This window comes from Artemia sp. Qi Xiang Cuo, chromosome 19, assembly GCF_049724085.1.
Source record: "Artemia sp. Qi Xiang Cuo chromosome 19, ASM4972408v1, whole genome shotgun sequence".
NCBI classification, from domain to species: domain Eukaryota; kingdom Metazoa; phylum Arthropoda; class Branchiopoda; order Anostraca; family Artemiidae; genus Artemia; species Artemia sp. Qi Xiang Cuo.
Window position 1 is genome coordinate 22,200,427 of NC_142812.1, and position 25,016 is coordinate 22,225,442.

A 25,016-nucleotide genomic window follows, 5' to 3' on the forward strand; every position below is an offset into this window, starting at 1 on the left:
GTTATTTTCGGCTCGTTTTGCCAGGTGCTACTCAAACAATAAATTTGCTTTCTAGATCCACCTCTTGTGTTGGACAGTACTGCTTCAAAGGTGGAAGTCAAAAGATCAGGATGGGGGGTTCAATGAAAAACCTTAGACTTTTAATTAGACAGACAGATTCAATAAATAGTTGCCAAGACTAGTGGCAGCTATTATTTAAGGACAAGCATCTTTAAAAGTGAGGGCATGAAAGCTGTAATAAAAGGGAACCAAAAATGAAAACTGTGTTTCTTCTTACCTTGATTGCATCAGCTTCAAGTATCTTTCCCCACAAAAGAGACCTGCTTTGCTGAAAATCCTCTCCAAGATCTCCTCTAATCAAAGCTTTCATGAGGGTGGATGTCTTCGGGCAATACAAACCAAGACATCTGAAAAGTTACTGGCAGTAATTCTGGCCTTCCTTAACCTTAACCAAATATGGTTTGATGTCTGGCCAACAGTCTCCAAGCTAACCATTGCAAGTTGACTGGAACTTAGCTTTAGGGCGGAAACCAAACCAGGAATGTCAGAACCGCCACTTAGCACAGCACTGCCAGTAATGTTTTCTACTACTAGGTTATTAATCTCACCTATATCTGGGTTTGGTACATTGACTACCCAGTTAAGGGAGGAGCTTGAGCAATGCTTGCTCAGCAAGGATTTCACTTTGTCAACATAGCTGCCTGTCAAGGGTACTTCCAGGAGTGGATCATTTAAAACAGGCTTTGGAAGGAACAACACTTCTGTTGGTTTGGACTTCAGTTTGTCTTCAATGTTTTTCTTCCTCCGGGAGCAAGGTAGATCTGTACTCGAAATGCTGTTCTGGACATGTAACAGGAGTGCAGCCATATGATGGCACCGGAATTGTCCTCTTGGGCAGTTACATTTTCCAGAATATTCTTCCAATAGCTGAACCTAAAAAATTCACTGACTCAGTAGTTGTTATTGAGTTTGAGCCATACTAGCTTTTTATTTTGAGTGTATTCAAAATTGAAGGTCTATGCACTAAATGACCATAGGGATAATTTACAGTAGTTTTTCATGCTAAAAAAACCACAAATATTGCTTTTAGAGACTTCCCCTTATTATTGGCCATGGTATATTAATTTTCATAATGTGCGCATCATTCTTTGAAGCTAATTGTGCTCTAACCCAATCCTGCAACAGGGGTCCCAAAATACTCAGCTCTAGCAGCACAAGAGTTTGAGGGTGCAAAAAATTCAATGATCGAATGCACTCCCAATAGTGTCAGTCATGTTTCCAGACAATAATATATGTTGAGAGAACTTTGATCAATAGCCAAATTATAGAAAGCTAAAAAACTGTTAAGCAAAGAAAGATAAGGAAAGCTCCTAGAGGCACTCAAATAGAAAGTGGTCCCATTATTACACTACTTTCAACTTCTAAACTGATACTGTAAATTGAAGGGGCGACCATACTTGAAGCGACCTTCCTATCTCTCCCATAGTAAGTGTTTTGAGTTTGTCTGACATTAATAGTTGAGGCAGTTAGGTGGTCTCAGTCTTTTCTAATAGAACAGAATCAGGTGAACATTTTGATTTAGCAAAATGCTAAAGCCGACACCTATTTTTCCTGAAATCCCAAAAAAACTTGAAAACCTATTTTGAGTTTGTCTGCAAGATCGCTGCAGTCAATATTGTCGTAATTGGTACTTAAAAATGCAGCGAAAAATATTCTATTGAAGCGGTAGCAGCATATTTTTATAAAAAACACTTGCTGAGTGCAGTCCCTTCAAATACTTTACATACCAACGTTTCAAATTGCTTATCACCCGACAAAGAGCCTAAAATGCTTGGAATCAAACGGATGTGGGCGCATAAATTATGCTGAGGGGGTTAGCGCTTCCTTTTGTTCAAAAGTGGTCAGTTTTACTTTGATTTAGTGAAGCTTTAGCTCTTGAAATGATTTATTTGGTGTGTATAATTTAAAAGCGTTAGCTTGAGAGTTGGACATTCGACAAATTGTGCGAATAAGTTGGATGTACTGGGAAATTGTGAATTCAACAATCAAGTTTGACAACTATGGGGAAAAAGAGAAATAAGCGTGGGTTGGGTTTGCCAGATGTTAAGGCCCATCGTGAAAAATTGAAATTAACCTACCGTGCAAGAGGTAGGGCGAGTTTACCTAAGTATTTGTTCCAGCATTTGGTGTTAGACCCAATTCCAAAAGAGTCAAGTTTTGGAAAAGGATCAAGTTCTGCAAACCCCCCTACCGAACTAATTGAGCCGATGAAAACTATCACTTCTGGACGAAATCTACAACCGGAACTGCTCAAAGGTTCGCGCTGGATTGTTGACCTGCCGTATCTTCTTGAAAATTACAAGAAGCTCGTGATTGGCCACATGTGAGTTTATTTGTTTATTTTAGGTCCTCTAATGAATGCTAGTAGCCTACAAGGAACTGCCATAGCTTATGTGGTAGTTCCTTGAATAATATTGAGCCAGTTATATTGTAACTAGTCCCCAGTTCTATTATAAGTTCCATATCTATTGTATCAATTATAACTAGTCAATAATATGATAGTTCCAGGCCCGTCATTTCAGCTTTTACGGGGGGGGGGGCCCGCCACTTCGGTAAAAATCATGGAAATATTTTAGGCCCGCAGGCCCGAAACCGTCACCAAAATTTAGTATTTTAGCTGGATTTCTCGAGCTACATGCGACCAGGTGCCTCATTTTAGGTTTTGGGGGAGGGGAGGGGCGAGGGCCTATGTGCATTATACGGTTAATGGGCTTTAGATCAGTGGCATTTATTTCGAATATTTATGATTTGGTTAAGAAAGATATTAAAATTACCTGGATAGGCTACCCCAGCTCTCATCCTGCCAGAATCATGATTCATTATTTGCTATTTTTATATCTTTTCTACCAAGAACCGTTTTTGCCAGTGTAAGAATACAAATTTAGTTGATTTTTCAAATATAGGCATAATAGAGACGGGATATACTGGTTTTAATCAAAAAGAGGAGAATTCCTAAGTCATCTATGCCAGGTACAAATTCAGATAAACTGATAAACTTAAGGCAGACAGGATTAGAAGACATGTGTAGGATCATAGATGTATACATTTAGTAATTCATTTGTCGTTTTCCAAAGCCATTTTATTCCATAATTAATCACCTAATTTAATCGCCTAAACATTCAATCACCTAATTCAATCGCCTACCTATTACACTCCGTGAAAATATCTATCATAAAATGTAACTAATATTGAAAGCGTAAGGAACCCCTGGAAGTCACCCTCTTCGAGTTTGTTTACTCAAGTATGTGTGAAATCTGATATCTTTGTGTTTGAGCCTTTTTGCCGACCAGGAAAAGGGCTCGAATCGGCCAAAACGGCTTTGGACTGGCGTCCCTCCTGAAGAAAGTTAGGTGTTTCTAGTGTCTGTCTTTCAAAGTACTCATTAAGGCTGCATACTGTTTGCTCTTGGCTCAACTGCCCTTTACTGTTTGATGTTCTATCTGAATATAAGAATCATTCCTGTTGCAAATTCTAAGTACTATTTTCATGGACAATCCTGAATAGCCTATAGGAATATGGTTTGTGTAGGCTTTAAATTTGAAATAAAGATCTTGGACTCTTAATGGCGTGTGAACAAGGCCAATTGAACAAACAGTGTACTAATGCCTGGGAGCCAAGCTAAAGGGTATGTGCTCTATTTTCAAATTTCTGAAAAAGAATTTGGAATGGGAATGATTGTTTTTAGAACAAGTATTGAAAACTGAATAATATTTTATCTTTTCTTTTTAGTCATCTTGAGTATAAACCTCTCTAGATCACATTGATGATCAAAAGTTTTACCAACAAAACTCAGTGAATTTGGACTATAGGACCATAATTAGATAGCTAAGAAATAAAGATACCATTGCTGTGTTCCTGACTGTTTATATCCTATATTGCAAGGGTAGCTAATCAACACCTTTATGGCAGCATTGAATTATGAATGGAATGGTGTTTATTTGTTAGCTATCTAATTATGGTCCTTAATTCCAAATTTATCCCAAAATCATGGCAATTGGTTGTTGATCATATTTTGATTGACATAGTTTTCTTGAAATAACAAAAAAAAACACCTTAAACAACACACATTTTAGCAATTTCAGATTTAGAACTTGATAAAATAAGGCAAATCCTATCTTTCAAAGTACTCATTAAGGCTGCATACTGTTTGCTCTTGGCTCAACTGTCCTTTACTGTTTGATGTTCTATCTGAATATAAGAATCATTCCTGTTGCAAATTCTAAGTACTATTTTCATGGACAATCCTGCATAGCCTATAGGAATATGGTTTGTGTAGGCTTTGAATTTGAATTAAGGATCTTGGACTCTTAATGGGGTGTGAACAAGGCCAATTGAACAAACAGAGTACTGATGCGTGGGGGCCAAGCTAAAGGGTATGTCCTCTATTTTCAAATTTCTGAAAAAGAATTTGGAATGGGAATGATTGTTTTTAGAACAAGTATTGAAAACTGAATAATATTTTATCTTTTCTTTTTAGTCATCTTGAGTATAAACCTCTCTAGATCACACTGATGATCAAAAGTTTCACCAACAAAACTCAGTGAATTTGGAATATAGGACCATAATTAGATAGTGAAGAAATAAAGATACTATTACTGTGTTCCTGACTGTTTATATCCTATACTGCAGGGGTAGCTAATCAACACCTTTATGGCAGCATTGAATTAGGCCCTATGAATGGAATGGTGTTTATTTGTTAGCTATCTAATTATGGTCCTTAATTCCAATCCCAAAATCATGGCAATTGGTTGTTGATCACATTTTGATTGACTTAGTGTTATAAAAAAAAAAAAAAAAACACCTTAAACAACACACTTTTTAGCAATTTCAGATGTAGAACTTGATAAAATAAGGCATATTCTAGTAAAGGTGCAGTTTAGTTCCCCCTGCAGTGTAGGGTGTAGAGCCCCTGCACATACGACTGGGGTATGCAGTAAGAAGTGAGTTGTTTATATTCTGCATCTACTGGAGAGTGTCTCTGCAATGTGATAGCCCAATTGACTGAATAATAGGCTAAACAGTTAGAAATAAGCTGTTTTTATCAGGGGAAACTAGGATGCACCTTCACCCAAATCCTTATACAAAACAGGCACACATACTAACAGAACTAACCTGTACATTGTACAGCTTCTCCTTCATGGAAGCATGAACCTGGCTACTGATAGTGGCTGAGCTGGGCTCATAAAAGAATGATTGGAGATGGCTAGATTTGAGGGCTATCTCTCCTCTTTCAAGCAGCTTGAGCTCTCCCTCGAAAAACTTTGAAATTTTATAAAAGCTTAGAGTTTCCATTTAGTTGCGATTATCAAAATGGCTTGTTTGTCTCCACGTGAAGACAGTGATGTTGTAGTGACGTATGACTTGACAGACGTATATTCTTCCAAAAAGAAAATGCTACAATTCTTATAATTCGTAATTAGGCTCAGCATAAAGGTAATGCCATGCTTATGACCATAAAGTAAAGAATCGATAGAATATGATTGCCAGGGCTTCAGGAACAAAAAGGATTGGTTCCATTGTCTCCTTGCATATTGCAGTTGATTTATGTTCCTGTTAGCGATTTTCTGTTAAAAACCAAACTTTCCATTGGGTTGAAGTGATTGAAATTGGTCGCAGTGGATTGTAACGCTATACGAACACGAAAATGCTCCTTCCTACAACTCAACGGGATAAATTTAGGGAAGAGGTATATAATGTCAGCTATTTTTCGTTTTTTACGCATTAGGATTATGCTACTAAAATTGTGTAAATGTTGTAAAATTTCAGTTTTAAACAATAGATTATTCTTGATAAATTACTAGGTTGTCTCTAAAGGTCTTACAATGTTTATTAGTTCACTTCAAAACTGCTTTCAGGGCTTTTTTTTCTTTGCAGTGTAATTGTCACTTAAAAATATTAACTAACGATCTGTTGAAAGGCAGATTAAGAACTGTTAGCTAACAAGTCACAGAAACTTAATGATTGAACAATAAATAAAAAAAGCTTAAAAATTCTTGCAATTTTTTTTACCAAATGGACCTTAAAGTGGATGCACATTGCTCTAAGTAGCCTAAGTTAAGTAGCATAAGTTACGGGATTTTACTTGGGTCTCTTCACATTGAAATTTTCCCGTTCACATTTAAACATTGAAACTCGTTCACATTCTCAAACGAGAATTGTAGTTGAACATGCTTTTCGGGACCCTGTTAACAGGTTCAGATGTTTCTCCAATATTTATGCTCCCGTGTCAAAGGCAGTGAAGATAGTTACAGTGTCTTTTTTTTATTCACAATCTAATTAATCTATAAAAAGGAAACAGTGATTTTATTTGTGATGGAGACTCTACACTTACAATTCACACCAGCATGAATAGGACTCTACACAACCCTTTTAGAATCTCACCAAAAAAATCGCTTTGAAAAGAAAAACCTCATTTGTTCTCATTTGTAGTTAGATGTAACTAATTTGTAACTTATCTCTTTAAAGTTTCAGTTAAATCAACTTGTGCTTTATTGACAGTTTGATGCATTTCTGTTCGATAATGAAAGGATAGACACTGGTTTAAGGGACTGATAATCTTCCTTATTCAATATCCCATATATTTTTATTTTCTATGCACATATACAACTATTATTTTCACACTTTTCATATGTTTGTCACTTTGACCTCAGTATTGAAAAAAACTTTCTGGTAAAATGTGCTCTGTTTTTTCTTTAGAATGGAAATTGAAGTAAACAGTTAATCATTATTTTGTAGCCAACTTATAAGTAAAACTGTGATAATGTTAAGTATGTTTACTTAGTCCTGAGATTTTGACCATATTTGAGAAACAAAAACTTTAGATGGTTCAATTTCGGAAGATTAGGCTTGTAAAGATAAAAATGAGTTTATTAAAATAAAAATACGTAGATTAATAAAGTCAAACCAAATGTATGTTTTCTTGTATTTCATTTCTCTTTATATGCATCTAAGAATTTTCTTTTCATTTCCAAGTTTTCTTGGTGTCTTCTTTCCAAATTTCTTTCTCTTCGTTCATCTCTGCTCTTCTTATATTCTATAAAAGCTCGCATTTGCTCCTTGTTTTCTTCAAGCAGCTGGTATTTTTTTGACTGTTTGTAGCTCTAGATGGCTTAACTTGTTGTGGAGCCAGGTGTGCCGCAGTACCTAAGAACAAAAGAAACATTCTAGAGTTTAAACCATAAAAGACAAATAAAAAAATCTCCACCTCAGCCACATTTGCTTCTTTTTCTTTCCCGTAAGGCTTCTAATTGTTTTAAATTTATCTTTCATAAGAATTCTACATACATTTTTCAATAACTTGATAACCTACCCTTGCATATGTTTATATTTATACTCGCGCTTAGTATATTTTATACCCTTGTATAAACAAAGAAAAAGTCAAAGCTTAGATATAAAAACTTTTACCTTTGAAACTTATAAAATTATCAACAGTTTTTGTGGTACCAAACTGTAAGTAAGGAGCGACCCAGTTCAATAGTAACCAAAACTTTAAAAAAAGGAGTTTTGATACCAATAGATATATCAAGAGAGTCTGATTTTTATGCTGATTTCAAATGTATAAGTTTCATCAACTTTAGTCTTACCCATCAAAAGTTATGAGCCTGGGAAAATGTGCCTTATATTCGAAAAAGAGGGAACACCCCCTAAAGGTCATAGAATCTTCATGAAAATCACACCAGCAGAATCAGCTTATCAGAGAACCCTTCTGTAGAGGTTTCAAGCTCCTATCTGCAAAAATGTTAAATTTTGTATTTTTTGCCAGAGATCACGGATGCGTGTTTATTTGTTTTTTTCCCCAGGGGTGATCGTATCGACCAAGTGGTCCTAAAATATTTCGAGAGAGCTCATTTGAACGGAAATTAAAAGTTCTAGAGCCCTTTTTAAGTGACCAAAAAATTGCAGGGCAACTAGGCCCCCTCCTACTCTCATTTTTTCTCAAAGTCACCAGATCAAAATCTTGAGACGGCCATTTTTCAGCATAGTTGAAAAATCTGGTAACTATGTCTTTGAAGATGACTCAATCCCACAAGTCCCTGGGGGACGGGCTGAAAATTCTGAACTTTGCCCATTTTTTACATATAGTATTGGTTATTGGGAAGTATACAGACGTTTTCAGTTTTTTTTTGTTCGTGTGTGTGTGGGGGGGGGGGTCGGGGGTTACGTGGGAGGATCTTTCAATGGAGGAATTTTTCATTGGGGAAGATAATTTTTCCATGCGCCGGATTTCCCGGCATTACTTAAAAAAGGTCAGAAAGTAAATTAAAAAAAAAAAAAACAATTTTGTTCAACTGAAGGTAAGGAGCAACATTAAAACGAAAAGAAATTATTACGTATATGAGGGGTTTCACCCTCTCTTCAATAGCTCGCTCTTTACACTAAAGTTTTTTTTAGTACTTTCAAATTTATTCTAATTAAATAGCCTTTGTGATTCAGGGGTCATTCTTAAAAAAATTCGAACTTTAGCATAAAGAGGGAGAAATTGACGTGGGGACGAACCCCCATCATATACGTAATAATTTCTGTTTGTTTTAAGTTTTAATGGTGCTTCTTACTTTCAGTTGAAAAAAACTTGTTTTTTTATTGATATTCCCAAAAAATTGAATTCTGAACATTATTGCTAAAAAAAAATCAAGATTTATGCTGCAAAGACAAAACAAATTTCCAACTTAAAAAACTATAACAAATGTTAACTTTGATGTTTATGTAACCTACATCTTCAAAATCATCAAAAATAAAATGACTACAGATATTTCCCTTTATTATGGATTGTGCACAGCTAACATAGTACTGCAATCACAAAGCATTCATTATTCACAGTATTCATTCAGAGCTCATGGTGAAAAGACCTGTTTTGGATTCAAACCTATTGCAAAGGTTTATATCAATGCAGACGAAAAAAATAGCTTTCTCCTGGATTATAAACAAATCTGTGTGACAAGTTTATCTTTAATGAACTTAATTTACTATTATTCAGCGCTCGTCGCCTGACCATCACGTGTACTCCGCGTGTGTTGGTTTAAATTATTTTTTAAGTGAATTTATAACGAGATGAGCGTTTCCGAGCTTTTGTATTCACCGCTGTTGAACTTTTTTTTTGAAAATTTAAGTGGTGTTGATGAAGCCGTTATTTTACGGAAAGGATTGGACTTTTTTAAAGATTTGGAAACTGTTAAGTCAAAGAAAGCAAAGCTATGGAGTTTTGTGAATGAAATTGATCCCCCTGTCAGAAGCGGCACTAATGCAATTCTCATTCACCTGCAAGATATTATAGACTTTATTAAGAAATGTGATGCCGATGGAAAACAGCTCCCTTGTTTTGTCATCAAAAGGCCAACAGAAGTCCCTGTTATCTCTGCTACTGCGTTTACACACGTCACAGCCAAGCTTACGAGCCTTGAGCAAGCGATTTCGCTAGTTTCTGCCAAGATTGATTCGTACAATCTGAACTTTCCTCAAATACCTGTGATTAGCCAACATGCTGCGTGTGATACGCATAATACAATTTTGATCTCCGATCCCCCGCCTGAGCATGGTGACCCGCTAAACCGAAAATCAGTAATAGACTCAATTTCTGGTCATCAGCTGGTGTCCAGAGTGCGAGCGACTAAAAAGCGGTGGACGGTGAATATTGAGAAATCTGCAGCTGAAGATTTTTGCAAATCAGCAAAGGAAGCTCTACCTGGTTCTAGTGTGAAACTTTTATCTAATAAACACACTGGTGTTATTCGAGAAGTCCCGTCTGATTTTGACCTTGAAATGCTACGGAACCAGTTTGGTATAATCGGGTCCAGTCGATTTGGAACAAGCAAATCGGTTAAGCTTGAATTTGCAGGCGCGATTACTAAAGAATCCTTTCTGCGAAACGCTGTGAAGATTGGGTATGAAAACTTCCGTGTTTATGTGTTCAAGCAATTGCCAAAGTGTTGCTTCAAGTGTCGTTCCCCTGGGCACTTGGAAAGTGCATGTACTAGTAGCACTCCCAAGTGCGCTCGTTGGGCTGGACTGCATTTATCTACGAACAGTGATCGTTGTACGGAATCTCCGAAATGTGCCAACTGTGGAGGATCTCATCCTTCTTACAGCCTACGATGCCCTGTGATTAAGAAGATCACTGATAAGGTCTATTCTCAGAAATGAATCCGGACATAAGTATAGTCTCATTTAATATTGATGGAACGAGAGGCAAGGACTTTTTTATTGATGATCTGTATGTTAATTACGACGTTGTTTGTCTCCAAGAACATTTACTGACCGCCTTTAGTGAAAATTTTCTGAGACGAAGCAGTGATCACGTTGTTTTTGTGCGTCCAGCTAAAATTACGCGTGGCAGCCCTTCTGGCGGCTTAGCAAGTGTTTTTAAGAAAAATATTTCTGGTGTGAGTCCTGTGCTTTTCCAATCAGATGACACTTTTCTTGCGGTGCGTCTTGGTAATATTGTATTAATTAATGTGTATCTGCCATATAATGATCGCTCCATTCGTTCACTTCAGAATTTCTCTTGTGCTTGTAATGGTCTTAAAACTTTAATTCAAAAGAGACAAAGGAGTGATCAGCTTGTTTTTGTGCGTCCAGCTAAAATTACGCGTGGCCGCCCTTCTGGCGGCTTAGCATGTGTTTTTAAGAAAAATATTTCTGGTGCGAGTCCTGTGCTTTTCCAATCAGATGACACTTTTCTTTTGGTGTGTCTTGGTAATATTGTATTAATTAATGTGTATCTGCCATATAATGATCGTTCCATTCGTTCACTTCAGAATTTCTCTTGTGCTTGTAATGGTCTTAAAACTTTAATTCAAAAGATATCGAAAGACGGGTTGCATTTTGTTATTGCTGGTGATTTTAATACCGATCTGGTTTCTGATAATGTAAGGAATGGTCAGCTTTTTGATTCTCTCCCGGCTTATAAAATTGTTCAGAAGTCCCATGATTATACGTATATTCACCATTCAGGTAGTAAATCAGACATTGATCGCGTTATTTGTTCTGCAGCTCTTGTCTGCTCGCCAGTTACGGTTCATTTTGACGGGAATGATCTTGATCACCTTCCGCTGTCTTTTTGTTTATAGAAGTCTGTTGTTTGTTCTGGGAGTATGTCTAAGAGTCGTGGTGTCCGTTCTAAATGGTTTTATAAGCCTGATTGGAATGATGCGAATTTTTCCGTTTATCTTATAACATTGGCTTCACTTCTAAGTACGATTTACGTTCCTTATCAGCTTTTGCTGTGTAGTCAGAATTTTATTTATACTAAATATGAAGTAGACCGATATTATTATTCTATCCTCTCTGCTATGAAAGAAGCTGAAAAAATTTCTGTCCCAGTAAAGTGAATCTGAAAGAATACTCAAAAGCCTCTTTGGTCACTTGACCCTAACCTTAAGGCCTGTAAAAATAAAGCTAAATTTTGGCTAAAAATTTGGACAAATTGTGGTCGGCCTATGTCTGGTAATGTTTTTCTAATTAAACAGAAAACTAAATTAGAATTTAAGAAGTATCTAAAAAGTGTCCGATACCGAGGGCTTGATTTTCCATCTTCGCCTAAAGATTGGAGAAAAGTAATTAATTCAAGTAAAACAGACGATTCTGATGTGAATAGTAATGCTATTCCACCAAGTTCTTGGCATGCATATTATTCGAAGATTTTATCCGTTTTGAATTATTCTGTTCATAGAAAGTTTGGTGAAGCGTTTGTTAAAATTGTCCCTAGATTTCTAAGTCAGCGCTTTGTTTTGCCTATATCGCGCTGTGAAGTTTTGAATGCTTTTAATCATCTCAAGTCGAAATCTATTGATGCTTATGGTATCTCTAAAATGCATCTAACTCTCCAATGTGCTGAACTTGTGTCACATCTTGCGCTTTTGTTTCAAATGTGCTTGTCATCTTCTATCGTCCCGGAAAGCTTTTTGTGTGGCAGCATGACTTCAATTTTCAAAAGAGGTAAACCGCCAACAGATTGCTCTTCTTACCGTCGAGTTTCTGTTTCTTGCAGTATTAGCAAGGTCTTCGAGTATATTCTTTTACCTAATTTAACACGAAATATTTCTTTCTTTGATGAAAATCAAATTGGTTTTAGACCTGGTGTGGGGTGCCAACATGCTCATCGTGTCCTCTAATTCTTCTAAGGGTAAAGGCGTAAAAAAAAAAATCCAAACTGGAAAAACAAGATAAGTACTCATTTCCTTTGTATAGCCAATGGAAACTATTTATTTGCATAAGATTACACAGTAACCATACAAAATATTTCTTTTTTAACCCAATTGTTGCAATGGATTTAGGTGCCTTTTATGTAATTGACTTTAAAATTCTCTTTTATTTTAATCTATAAGTAGGTTCATTTACATATTCTTCAATTTTCTTGCTTATTAAAGCGGCGTTCACAAGCGTGTCTAGCTAGAATCCCATGTCTAGACACGTTTCTAGCCAGAATCCAATGTCTAGGCAACGACCGTTCACATTTAAAATTCGGTGCTTAGCTAAAACTACAAATTTAGTTTCAAATTGTCATTTCTAGCCAATCAACAGAGCTTATGCGGGCAAAACTTTCAGATATTATAATCTCTATTTTTACTGTCACAAGCTAATGGATGAGATAAGCAAAACAATTGCATTAGTGTGCTTCATTATTTTGTCTGGTGTTGTATATTTGCCTAAACTGAACAAAACAATTAATAAGAAAACAAAAATTAAATTTCAGTTTACAAATGTAAACAAAAATGATGAAAATAGTGGATCTTGACACATTCTGATTGGCTGTAATCGAAAATCCTAGACATTGAGTTCTAGAGGCTAGAACTCAATGTCTAGCCAAGCACCTTGTCTAGTGTGTCTAGCTAAGCACCGAATTTTACATGTGAACGGTCATTGCCTAGAAATTGGATTCTGGCTAGACACGTGTCTAGACATGGGATTATAGCTAGACACACTTTTGAACGCCGCTTAATTGTTTTCGCCAGCCTTTCCCCAGGGGAAATTGGTCTTTTGAAATTTGAGTGTTTTTTCTTCATAAGGGGATGATCAGCAATTTTGGCCAGCAACTCTTCAAATTTCTCCTTTTTCATTCAGGCCCACTGATTATAAAGTTCATGGTCTGTACCAACCTCAGCAAACCAATTGAAATACTGGCTATGGTTTGACCTTTGGTTGTGCCCAAAGACTAATTTTCTTTTGCGGGTTCGGGGACGCTCTTCAGTTTGCATCCTTTGGTCCTCCTCCTCCTGCAAAAGCAATAACGCAGCTGCAGAAGTAAGAGCTGCAAAAGTCACTTTTCTGCTAGCCCACATTTTTTTTTTTTTTCGCTGTTACACTCCTAATCGTCTTACACTGTAATTAAGACAAGGCGAAATCTACCCTCCGTAATCTGTGAATAAGCTTCCTAAGCCACAAAATCCTTAACACCCTTGTTACATCAATTAAGACGGGGCTTAACAGTGATCATACTAAAAACAATTTTCTTTTGTAGAATTTTACCCAAATGTGTTTTGATGCACTCATGCAACCAAATAATTCTGATTAGTCTCGCATAAAAGAGAAATAGAATAGAGGTCTATATTTGTATCTTTTGCTGATACTTCTGGTAAAGGTGCAGATTAGGTCCTCCTGAAGTGTAGGGTGCAGAGACCAGTCAGGACACAACATTTTATGTATTGTCAAAGATTTCAGAACTTTGTTGAATATGTTGGTAATTCAAAATGAATCATCACTAAAGCCCTGTCTTAATTGGTAACTGACATGTATTAAGCCTTACACACGTTAAGAGCCTTAACACATCAATTCGATTAATATAGTTCAAGCAAGTCTGTAAAACTAAGGACTTTCTTCTAGATTTCCTAAATATATCGTTATTATCCTATATTTGAAATTAACCAAAAAACTCATTTCTCAATCTATGTTATTCAGTAAATTGTACTGTAAGGTTACAGAGATGCTGCCCCGTAGATTCAGGATATGAAAAACTCATTTTTATTGTTTTTTCTGGCTCTATCAGGCATCCTATCCTATAGGAGTAGCTAACCATGCTAATCTACACCATTATAAAAACAACTGTAAATTATTCAGTTTATCAAGCTGGGCAAACATGCAGAACTGCTACCCACGCAGTAAAGGTGAAGAATTACTGTGCAATGGACTAATTAATGCATAAGTTGTCTTGCATCCTGCTTCTATTGAGCTGCATCACTGCATTTTTACTTCATGGGGAGCACCAGTAAGAAGTTAGTTGTTTATATTCTGGTTCTACTGGACAGTATCTGTGCAACTTTGCAGCTGAATTGACTGAATAATAAACAGTAGGAAATAATTTGTTTTTATCAGGGGAAAATAATTTGCAACTTTATCCTGGCTTCAACCATACTCTATTTAGTTTTGTGACAAAAGGTTTTGTCTGGCATCTTTTCAGTACTGATCTTTATATATTTGTCTTTTATTTGACTGTTCCTAAGATACAGTTGTGTATATTTTATTTCTTGACTCGCATTTCATGCATTAAGTATTTTTCTCTAACATTTGTGTTTATCCGCATTTCTTTACCTTCTGAGTTAGTAAAAAAGGGTATGCATTGTCTGGTATTCTCATGTATAATTAATAGTTTTAAATTTCAACCTATTTCTTATGCATAGGGAATCGTGTTTTTTCATTTGCATGACTGGCAGCCTGCAACCAGTGAAACATATTGATATGCCTTATTGTACCTGATTTTTGGCTTATTATGTATTTTTCGGAAGATCAACACTTTAGCTAAATAGAGCCAGAAAGAATCAGAACTCTAGCTAAAGTGTACTACAAAGAATGATCCTTCCAAACAGACATTTTTACCTTACAGCTATCCAAAGAGATGCTCAAATGCGAGGGGGGGGGACTCACAGTTATACCGAGCGGAGCTCTGACTTTTTTTCAGTACCAAGCTAGACTTCAATTTTAAGGTATGGTTGTGATAACCTGCTTTTCATTGTCAAGATGAAACCCTTTAATCTAAAGGGACTGGCAGCTAGGCCTGCTGGCAGCAGTAGCGCCAATTCATAAAAATATTGGGGGGGGGAAGGATTTCCTTTTCAATTTTTTTTAATGAAGATGCAAAAAAAACGATCAACATTGAGCAAATATACCTAAAACAGGGACTTAGTTTTGAATTAACCCTACTCAGAAATCACATTTCCAGTTGAGGGTTGGGTAATAAAATAGTGTAGGTAATAGTGCCATTTAATAGGTGTGAAAAAACAAGCACAGGGGTGGCTAATAAAAACGACCAGTTAGCCAGTCTCGCTGGTTTAATATAGCATACAGCTAAAATAACTATAAAATATAAATAAGAAGGAAATTTTCAAAGTCTAGGGGGGCCATGCCCGCTCCCCCCCCCCAATTGGGACCCCTGGCTGGTAGTGACAAAGACTGGACACAGATTAATATAGCTGACATGCAAGTTATGATTTGGCCTATGTTCAAGCCTGCACCTTAGGTCATACCAGCTCATATGCCCCCAGGGCATAACTTACAACTCTTGCCCAGAGGGCTGTGGGGGGTTGTCATCCTCAAAGACATAATTTCCTTAATACACCATAATAAAAACCTTATATGCCCCCAGGGTATAACTTATAATACTTGCCCTGAGGGCTCTGGGGGGGGTTATCATCCTCAAAGACCTAATTTCAAGAACTTTCAACTACGTTTAACAAAATGGCTATCTCAAAATTTTGATTGGATGTGTTTGGGGAAATGGTGGGCTTGGAAGGGGTGTTAGCTGCCTTCCAATTACTTTCGACTATTAAAAAGGGCACTAGCCATTCTAATCGAATTAGCCCTTTTCGAAGTTTCTACGACAAGTCCTTCGATACGACGTGCCCTGGTATGGAAAAAAATACATTGTTCTTTACTTAGGCAGCGCCATTGCGCTCAGATTATTTTGTTAATTGGGCTGTAAAGTTGCAGAGATACTCCCCAGTAGAAGTAAGATATAAATAATTCACTTCTTGCTCTATTATCCTGATTCCATTGGGCAGTACCTCCGTACCTATAATGTAGGGTAGCTATTCTGCATCTTTAACACTATCTCAATATGGTCCTCTATTCCAAACTTACCGAATATTTTATACTTACTATACAACTTCTTTGCTAACTAAGATGAAGCATCACTCTAGCTCAGGATATTGTGCTTTGATGAAATCTAGCTTTTTGAACAGAGTTATGAGGACAACTGCGATGACCTAATTGCAAATGACAGATTTCCCCATAGTCTCTACTCTTGAGCCTTAAAAATGCCACAATTGGTTCCGAATGAAATTTTATTTTATGTTTTCAAATTCTCCTCGGCCCACTAGGATAAGAGTAGAATTTCACCCATGCTCACTCAATCTTAAATCAACATTCTTCTTCTTTATCTCTCGCAGATAATTGCTGATTAGGAAGATACCTGCAATCGCCCAGTCAAACATCTGTTATGCCAATATGATAGCATGGACGCGACAAACCAGTTGAGGGGTCTTGGACTCAAAAATGACAGTATTACCAGCCATAAGATATTTCTATTTAGACTTGTCCCAGGTCAATGCTTTGTACGTCAAAAAATCAGAAAAAGCATCAACTATTAAACTTGTCCACTTAGAGTTCATTTATTTTAATGCTAGAGTTTTCCTTTAAATATGTGCTTATCCTTTTTCTTTTACAGATGGAGAGCAAAAATTACTCTGGGGACAGGAAGAGTTGGCTGTCAATTTTTATACAAGAGAACAGTTGATGGCGATTTTTGGAGAAGCGACTCCCCAAAAATCTGAGATGGTCAAACCCCACACATCTAAAGGACTATTTGACCATCTCATAAAAGGATACTTCCCTAAAAGTGAAGTTGTGTGGAATGGGAAAAGACAAACCCCGGAAATTGCAAAAAATGATGACAGAGCTGTCAAAGTTCTCCTGAATATTATTCGAAGTGAAAGATACTTTCATTCTTACCAGGCTGGGGCACCACGAGGGTTTTGGGTGAGCGTGGCTAGTGAGATGTCCAAACTGAGGTTCAGTCTTGGTGACAAACCAAAAGATAAAATTGCTAACAAAATGACAACACTGAAGGATGCATATCGCTCATATAAAAAAGCAGGTGCACGAACTGGAAGCGGCACTGTTAAACCGCCATTCCATGACGAGCTTGATGATATTGAGGGGTCTTCACATGCCACCTCCCCCCCCTCTTGTTAATCGACACCTATGACACTATTAACCCAGTGAAAAGGAAGAAGACAGATTGTGCTAAATCAGAAGAATGTGCTACACAGATTCACTTGTCTGATTTTGAAGTACCCAGTAGCTCTGGCTCTACTCCCAGGATACCACCACGAGCACCAAAAAGGGCTAAATACACCATAAAAAAAGATTTGAAAACGGCACCTGATAGCCTCAAAGAACAGGAAGGCAAATATCAACAAGAAAATTCTAGCTTTGGGGAAAAAATAGTGTCTGTGATTGAAAGGAGAATTCAACTAAGTGAAGATGAGAAAGAGTATCGGAAGAAGCGGGACGAAAAAAAGACGAGCAAATTGAAAAACTACTTAAAGTCTTGACAGGCACCGGTAAAAAAAAATAAAAAAGATCGTCGGAGCGTCTCTTCGTCGGAAAGTGACTAATTTTTATACTATATTCTTTTTATTATATTTAGCTCTGCATAATCCCAGCGAAGAAGAGTTGGAAGAATGGTTTGATTATGATTTCAATCATGGTTGCAGCTACTGCCACTGTGAATAAAGAAGAAAATTTATTTAAAGTAAGTAAATAATTAAGCGTGCGAATTCATGGCAAATTTCTGGAAATCCTATCACGTTTCTGCTGAGCAACTACTGTGTTGCTGCTGTGAGTGCTTCCTACAGCAACGGATGATGTGACATCTTTTCTGACAAACTGATCGTTTTCGTCAAACCATTCTTCCAACTCTTCTTCATTGAGCTGGCATAGATTATGCAGAAAACGGCAGGCTGTTATTACAAAAGACACTGATTCCAAACCCATATCTACACATATAAGCCTCCTTCAACGTTCCTTAAATAACCCAAAGGCAGGCTCTATTACAATCCGGGTGGAAGAGAGTCTTTTATTGAAGTTAGCCTGATATGAGATGAGGGGGCTAGCAGCACCATATGGCACCATAAGTTGCTCATAAAGGGAGTATGCAGAATCCCCAACAATATGCTTGCCAGAAGGGACCAGATTTGAATTGGAACCAAGGTCATATCCAAGTGAACTATTGGCAAGCACTCTGGCGTCATGGCAAGACCCTTGGTACCCCACGTAAACGTTAGTAAAGATTTTGCTGGTGTCACAAATCCCCTGAATGAGCATTCTATGATGGCCTGTTCGATTAAAATATGCCTTTGGAAAGGATTTGTCACTACACACAATTTCAACGTGGCACCCATCTATTGCACCGATCACGTCAGGAAAATGTGCTTTTTCAAAAAATTCTGCTTGAATTTTATCGATGTCTGCTGCATCCTTAAGCCAAATGATTAACCTAGGAGAAAGCTCTGATAGAATTTAGCAAATCTGATGAACACACGTGTGGACAGTCGATTTTGAAACCCCAAACGTTCGGCAACATCCCTCATAGAAGACTGGTTTCCTAGGTACCAGAGGGTTATGTGTAATACCTTGTCAAAGGATAGTCTTCTATCATCAAACTCTGCATGCAAAGGGTAATGCTGCAGAGTTATTAACTGTTCTGATATGATATCTCGCACGCTTTGAAAAGTGTTCCTTGTCAGCCTGAAGCTTTCTCTGAACACTTCATCAGACATCTGGGATACAACAGACATGTAATCATCAACTTTCGGGCGTCCCTGAAAAAGGAAATGATTTTATAACTACCTTTGGAGGAGGTGACAAGGACAATGGGTTTGAAGAGATCCCAATTAGAGAGAAAAGTTGCGGATATTTCTGATATCAAGAGCAAACTTTTGATAAATCCCATCTACATCCATATGCATCTCTTTAACATTAGTTCCATTTTTACAGTCTTGAGTGAGATTTAAGGCCAATATGATCAATGTCAATGAACCGATACGTAGAAAAAAAATTTACAGCTCAAGTTAAGGGGTTAGCAGGGGTTTAACTACCTTCCTAGGGTTGAGGGGGGGGGAGCCCAGAAAGTTCCGACAAATTTTCGTGTGTGCTGACACCTCTCTACAAAATATGCCGACAAAAATTTTTCGTATGCCTTAACTGCTCGTGCATAAAAATTGCCGAAATGCTCGAACAGAAAACCTACTATTTAAGTTAAACAGTTGAAGGTCCTTCTTGCGTCTGATGGTTAATGTGGTAAGACAAAAGCAGCAAAAAAACGGAGTTACAATGGCAAAGAATCTTATATACCTTTGTCATTCTGCTCTTTATCATAGAATCTATTAGTAATGAAAACTTTAGGGTATTTATCCCATTGTGGAAAACAGGGCCTTTCTATTAGTGCGTTTTGAAGCAAAGACTATTCCAATCGGGAATAGATCATTATTTTTTGGGGGCACAGAGACACACAAAATCCAAACAATGCAGTTGTCCTATTTGCACCTCCCAAACTAATTAAAAGTTAACTGAAGCAAGGTGAAAACAGGTTACATCATTCTAAAAAGGATAAAAAGTTTAGTATTTTAATGTTCCAAAATCAGTTTCTGTTCATTATCTCTTCAATATTTACATCTAATATCATCAATACTCATATACTGAAACTAACAGGGGACACCAATCATAGCATAATTGGTTTTATGCATTGTTCACATTCAAGTGATAAGCTGTGCAGCCATATAAAATAAATGCTTGTTCATTTTGACTGTTATATCTGCCCATTATGTTCTGGCACAACTAATAAAGCATTCTGATTAGTCACGTGTAAGAGACAATAGAACTGAGGTCTATTTTCATTTTTCGTCTTATTACACCTTACTACACCAATGTGAACAATGTATTACTCTCCTTTAAAAACAAGCAATGGAAACCAGCCAAAATTTGTAGATGTCACCTAATGGCTGGATCTTTCAGCCCATCTAATTTTTTTCATTTGTGATATAAAAAGGTTTCAGTTGCCATATGGAAGATCGAGCTTCATTTCACATGCGGTTTAAGAGGGTCTGATTCTATCAAACTTGTACTTACCGTTGATTCAATCAAAGAAGGCAGATAAAAATTCACCATGAGCTTTTGAGGAAATTGGGTAACACCATTCATCTCTTCACTTAAAATGAACAAAATTTCATCTTCTAAATCTGAAATATAAACAGTAATTAATAATTTATTATTTTTATTTATATTTAACTGTATACCTAGATATCAGCATACTCTGCGCCTCTTTCTTTGGATACTGAAAGTGACTTTTATGGTGAAAAAACTAATTCACATTATTTTAGTTTTGAAATCACTGGAAGGACAGGCAGTGTAATAAGCTTATGAAAAATAAAAGAAAATAGCCCCTATGCAGCATGGAGGATCTAACAAAAATATAGCTGAAACTGTTTTCCTATCCAATGAAATAAAAAGAGAGATCAAGGGAATTAGATGTTGTGATACATAGCAACCTAAATGCTTTTAAAAATAACTGAAGATAAAATATGTTTAACTTCAAACAACTTAACTTCAATAACTGAAGTTAAGTTGTTTGCAAACTTAACACCAATATGTAAGTAAATATGGTGGCTCGAGACTTTCTAGGTCAAAACTGGCAGTAGTGAGCTCCATTTTGTGATCTTTTGGCCAGGAAGCTAGGGACCAGCTATCCTATGCTTTTGCATGCCCTTCCTGCTTACCTTCCCGAGATTTTTCCAGGTGCCTGTTTAAAGCTGGGCCAACTCTTTCTGAGCTTAAGTTCACATCACTGACCCATATCCCAAACCAAATAAACTGGCAATGCCAGGAATTAAACTTGTGCTCCTTGGACAACGGATTCCCAACCCAAAGTGCCAACCACTTAGCCAGGAAAAACCAGTGTGACCAGAGAACAACAATTATTTGAAAAAATAAAAAATAAAAAGACAACTCAAGTCATAGTTGCTGTCATTTTCACTACTGCCTCATAAGCAATACATTTTATTTAGACAAATTAATTTTAAGACAGGTATCAACAAAACTCCACCAGGGATTGTATTTACTTACAATACGATCAAGCACTGTGAATACCCAGTTTTGTGATATTTTAGTCTTGAAATAATAAAAAAAGAAAATTTATATTTTGTATTTGGTTTCCACCACCTTATTTTGGTATATTATGACAGCAATATGCCCAAGGTTGGCTTATAATCTCTCTAAAATGCTTTAACACAAAAAGAATTTAAAAACAATTATACTGATCAGCAAGAAGAATATTACCATAGCTCTCTAAACTTGGCATTGTTTACACAATTTTTCAGCAAAGTAAATGCACAGTTTTAATGCTATTCTATGTCATCTCTAAATTGTACCAGATATATTTTGATATTAGATACTCCAAAGAATTTTTATACTCCAAAGAATTATGTGTGAAATAAAGGGCCAGGTATTCCTTCACAATTTATACAACATGCAAAAGAACAGCAATTAATATTTTTCTTTTATGAAAGATGAAGTTTGATTTTAAAAAATATGTATGTTTTTCAACAGAAGGCAAATGTAATAAAAAATAAAATATTCATAGAGAATCAGTGATATCAGCCATAAATTTAACTTATAGGGAGGTGACATAAAATATTACATTAATAAGTATTTTATATGGGTTGGTATTAGCCAACAGTTAGGCCCACTTAAAAAGAAACACTTAAAATTCCAAAAAGAACATTACAAATACCAAAATATTTACCCATAACATGCCTAAAAATACTTTTATTTCACCCTCTTTTTATCAAATATTTCACCATCCTAAATTATACAGGCATATATTTCCTGAGTTCAAAAGCATTTTTGTGGCAAAAATGCATGACGAATATATGAGTTGGGCTATATATTCTCATCTATTAATAAGAAGGGAAAGGATCAAAGGTACATTTTCACATTAAATTACTAATGATATAGGCCTATCTAAAAAATAGACATACCTATGTAATCATAATATAACATTGAAGCCAAATACAAAATTCATTTGCATTGGAAACAGTCTTTAGTCCTATCTCCCCTAATGTACTAACATTTAGCCAACCCTAAGTTATTGAACTTGTAGGCAATAAATACCTGGTAAAATTCTAGTTTAGCTACTTTTTGCCATCTTGGAAAGGATTTAAGCTAGGAAAACGAAGCTTTCAGGAATGGATCTATAGTCTAAAGTATGAGATGGGAAGGAATTTTGAAGCAGCTACCTCAACTCCTTCTCCCTTTAAAGGGCACAGACCTTTGGAAATCTTTGTGTTAAAAAAGTGAAACCTTGCAAAATATACGATTTGATTTAATAAAGAACAAAACACTGTTTTCAGCTTGACAAAATTGCTTAATCTCAACTTATGAAGTTTCAAAGATCTGCAAATAGAATTCCTGAATTTAGGAAAACCCAGTGGTATGACTTAAAACTCTTCTCAATTAACAGAAAAACATTTTCAATACTAAAACCATAGAAAAATAAACTGGAAACATAAAATTGATGTATAATATTATTTTGTCAGCATTCCAATAGGTATAAATCTGTCAAGTTGGCAAATTTCTAAGACTTGGAAATCAGAAGAGGATTAACATGGAAGCTTGGGTAATACCTTCCTAAGGTAGGCTATGTTTTTGGTCCTTTATTCATTACTTAAAGCATTTTCCTAACCTAACCTCTTTAAAGATAGAAAGAAGTAGCTAAACTTGAATTTTATCAATTTCACCAGCAATTATTCAAAGACTACCTCGCAATTGATTTAACAGTTTATCAAAACAGTGGAAATGCATTGCATATCTGTAATTTAGGAATTAGCCTATATTTACAAATAGGAGGGGACAAAGTTTATTTCTGACAAATGAATGATAAATCTATATTAGGATTGATGAAATAAATTCTGATTCTAAATGAAGGTCTATGTCTACTTAGTAGCTGTCCCAGAGATACCATTCAAGTCTGGGGCTTAGGGACATGGACGCCCATAAGCTGAATTCCCGGGGGGAGGGGGGCAAACCTTGTCTAATTGGCACTTTTAATGCTATATAGAAATCTCAGAACAAAAATATAAAAATAAGGCAACATCATTTGGCCAGGGGGCACCGCCCCCCCTTTGGATGCCCATGCTTAGGAATGGCCATATCCTATCACAATTATTTTCTACTTTCCCTTAAATGTTAAATTTAACCAGTAATCACAACAAATCTAGACTGTATAATAAAGGCATAGGCCTAATCAGTTTTTTGTTTACTAGAAATTATAGGGTGGTTATCCATGATTTGCCTCTCACTCACTTTGACTATCTGTATTGGCTTTTTCTACTACTAGTCATGTCTCAATTCCTCCAGCTACCTGATTTTAATTCAAGGTGCCTTAGCACCTTTCTAACTATCAGATAACTTTTCTTCTGATTCCTTATCAAGCTTAACCTAGTAGCCTTTGCAAGATGGACCTAGTCCACCAAAAACCCTTTAAATTCTGAAGAATATGAATAAGATTACTTACAGGTCTCTGAAGAAATAATTATTCTCTCTATTTACAGTTTCCTAGTCTTCTCTGAAGGCCAGATGATTTCACATGTTTTTCCATTTTAAAAAATATACAAGACTGATGTTAATTATCCTTAAGTAATCCTGCTTTTTGTAGGACAAGCAAAAAGGGAAAAAAGAGACTGAAGTACCTGTATACACTCCTAGTTTTCTATTTGCAATTCTATCCAACACAACCAGGTAAATTTTTACCAAATCATATTATTGACTTACAAATAAAGTGAATACACCATTCGATGCCTTTTTTTATGCTTATTACGAATATAATAATCATTTCTGTCGGAAATGAATTTCAGCACCCCCCCCCTATATTTGTCAATTCAGGATATATATTTGCACATTTGGGGGTGGGGGTTAGGTAAGGTTAGGTTAGGGGGAGGCTAAAATTCATTTCTGATAGAAATGATTATTATATTTGTAATCAGCATAAAAAAGGCATCAAATGGTATATTCACTTTAGTTGTTACTCAATAATATGATTTGGTAAAAATTTACCCACAACCAGCATGCCTGGGTAATGGTGTAGATTAGCTACTCCTGACAAAAACAACTCATTCCTTGCTATATATTAATCAGTCATTTGGGCTGTAAAGTTTCAGAGATACTGCCCAGTGAAGACAGTATATAAGCAACTCACTTCTTACTATATATCCTGGTTCTATTGGGCAATTATCTCTGCACCATGTACTTCAGGGGTAGATAATCTGCACCTTTACCAAAAAGGTTATTCCTGCACCTCAGTCATATAGAAACAAAGAAATGATGACGTGAATCAAAAGTTTCTTACCAAGAGATTCAGTAGATTCCTCCTCATTATTTGTAAGTGCTTCAAAAAGTATGAATGCTTTTACTGAGTCCATGTTCTATTCCTTTTGAATTTCCCACCAAATTTATTGAAAAAAGCCGTTTTTTTATCTCCTGGATGTCTTTCGCAATCGCTGGTTTGCCAGGCGATGAAAAACGGTCAAACGGAGCTCCAGTATCCATATCACAGGAACTTTCCATGAGATGAAAAACGCAGCTAATAATAAATATTTGAATAATCCTGATTTGACTAGACAACCTTTGTTAAACGTTTTTAGGAAGAAATTAAGGACAGACGAGAACAAGCACTAAAATTGTTGGTACCATAAAATTATGCAAGTTGGACGTCTGTATTACATACCTCTTGTCTGTGGTCTGCACTCAATTCTTTTCTTCAAGAATCATCAACAGTTGGAAAACTCCCATTTTCTGATGTCATGCCACTATATAATGATGTAACCAAAATAATATTTATAAAAGTCGTATGGAAATGAAAATTATCTTTCAAGTCAGTCCAGCTCATTATTTGGTTACTATGGTTTTTCCTTTGA

The 25,016-nt window shown here is 36.2% G+C and overlaps 1 protein-coding gene across 1 annotated transcript; it reads right to left on the reverse strand.

The window, feature by feature from the left end:
- Window positions 1-17,281: 17,281 nt before the first annotated feature.
- On the reverse strand, window positions 17,282-20,268 carry LOC148940608 (uncharacterized). The gene is made up of 2 exons (XM_089105260.1): window positions 20,176-20,268; window positions 17,282-18,869 (listed from the first exon to the last, which is right to left on the reverse strand). Exons 1-2 carry the CDS (start codon window positions 20,245-20,247, stop codon window positions 18,540-18,542), a joined length of 402 nt encoding a protein of 133 aa, XP_088961386.1. The 5' UTR covers window positions 20,248-20,268; the 3' UTR covers window positions 17,282-18,539.
- Between the last annotated feature and the right edge of the window lie 4,748 nt (window positions 20,269-25,016).

Excerpts from the sequence above, each read along its gene's own strand:
- LOC148940608 (XM_089105260.1), bottom strand. The coding sequence starts at position 20,247 with ATGAATGGTGTTACCCAATTTCCTCAAAAGCTCATGGTGAATTTTTAT. Across the intron at positions 18,870-20,175 it reads CTTCTTTGATTGAATCAACG|GGACGCCCGAAAGTTGATGA; the intron begins GTAAGTACAAGT and ends TTCCTTTTTCAG.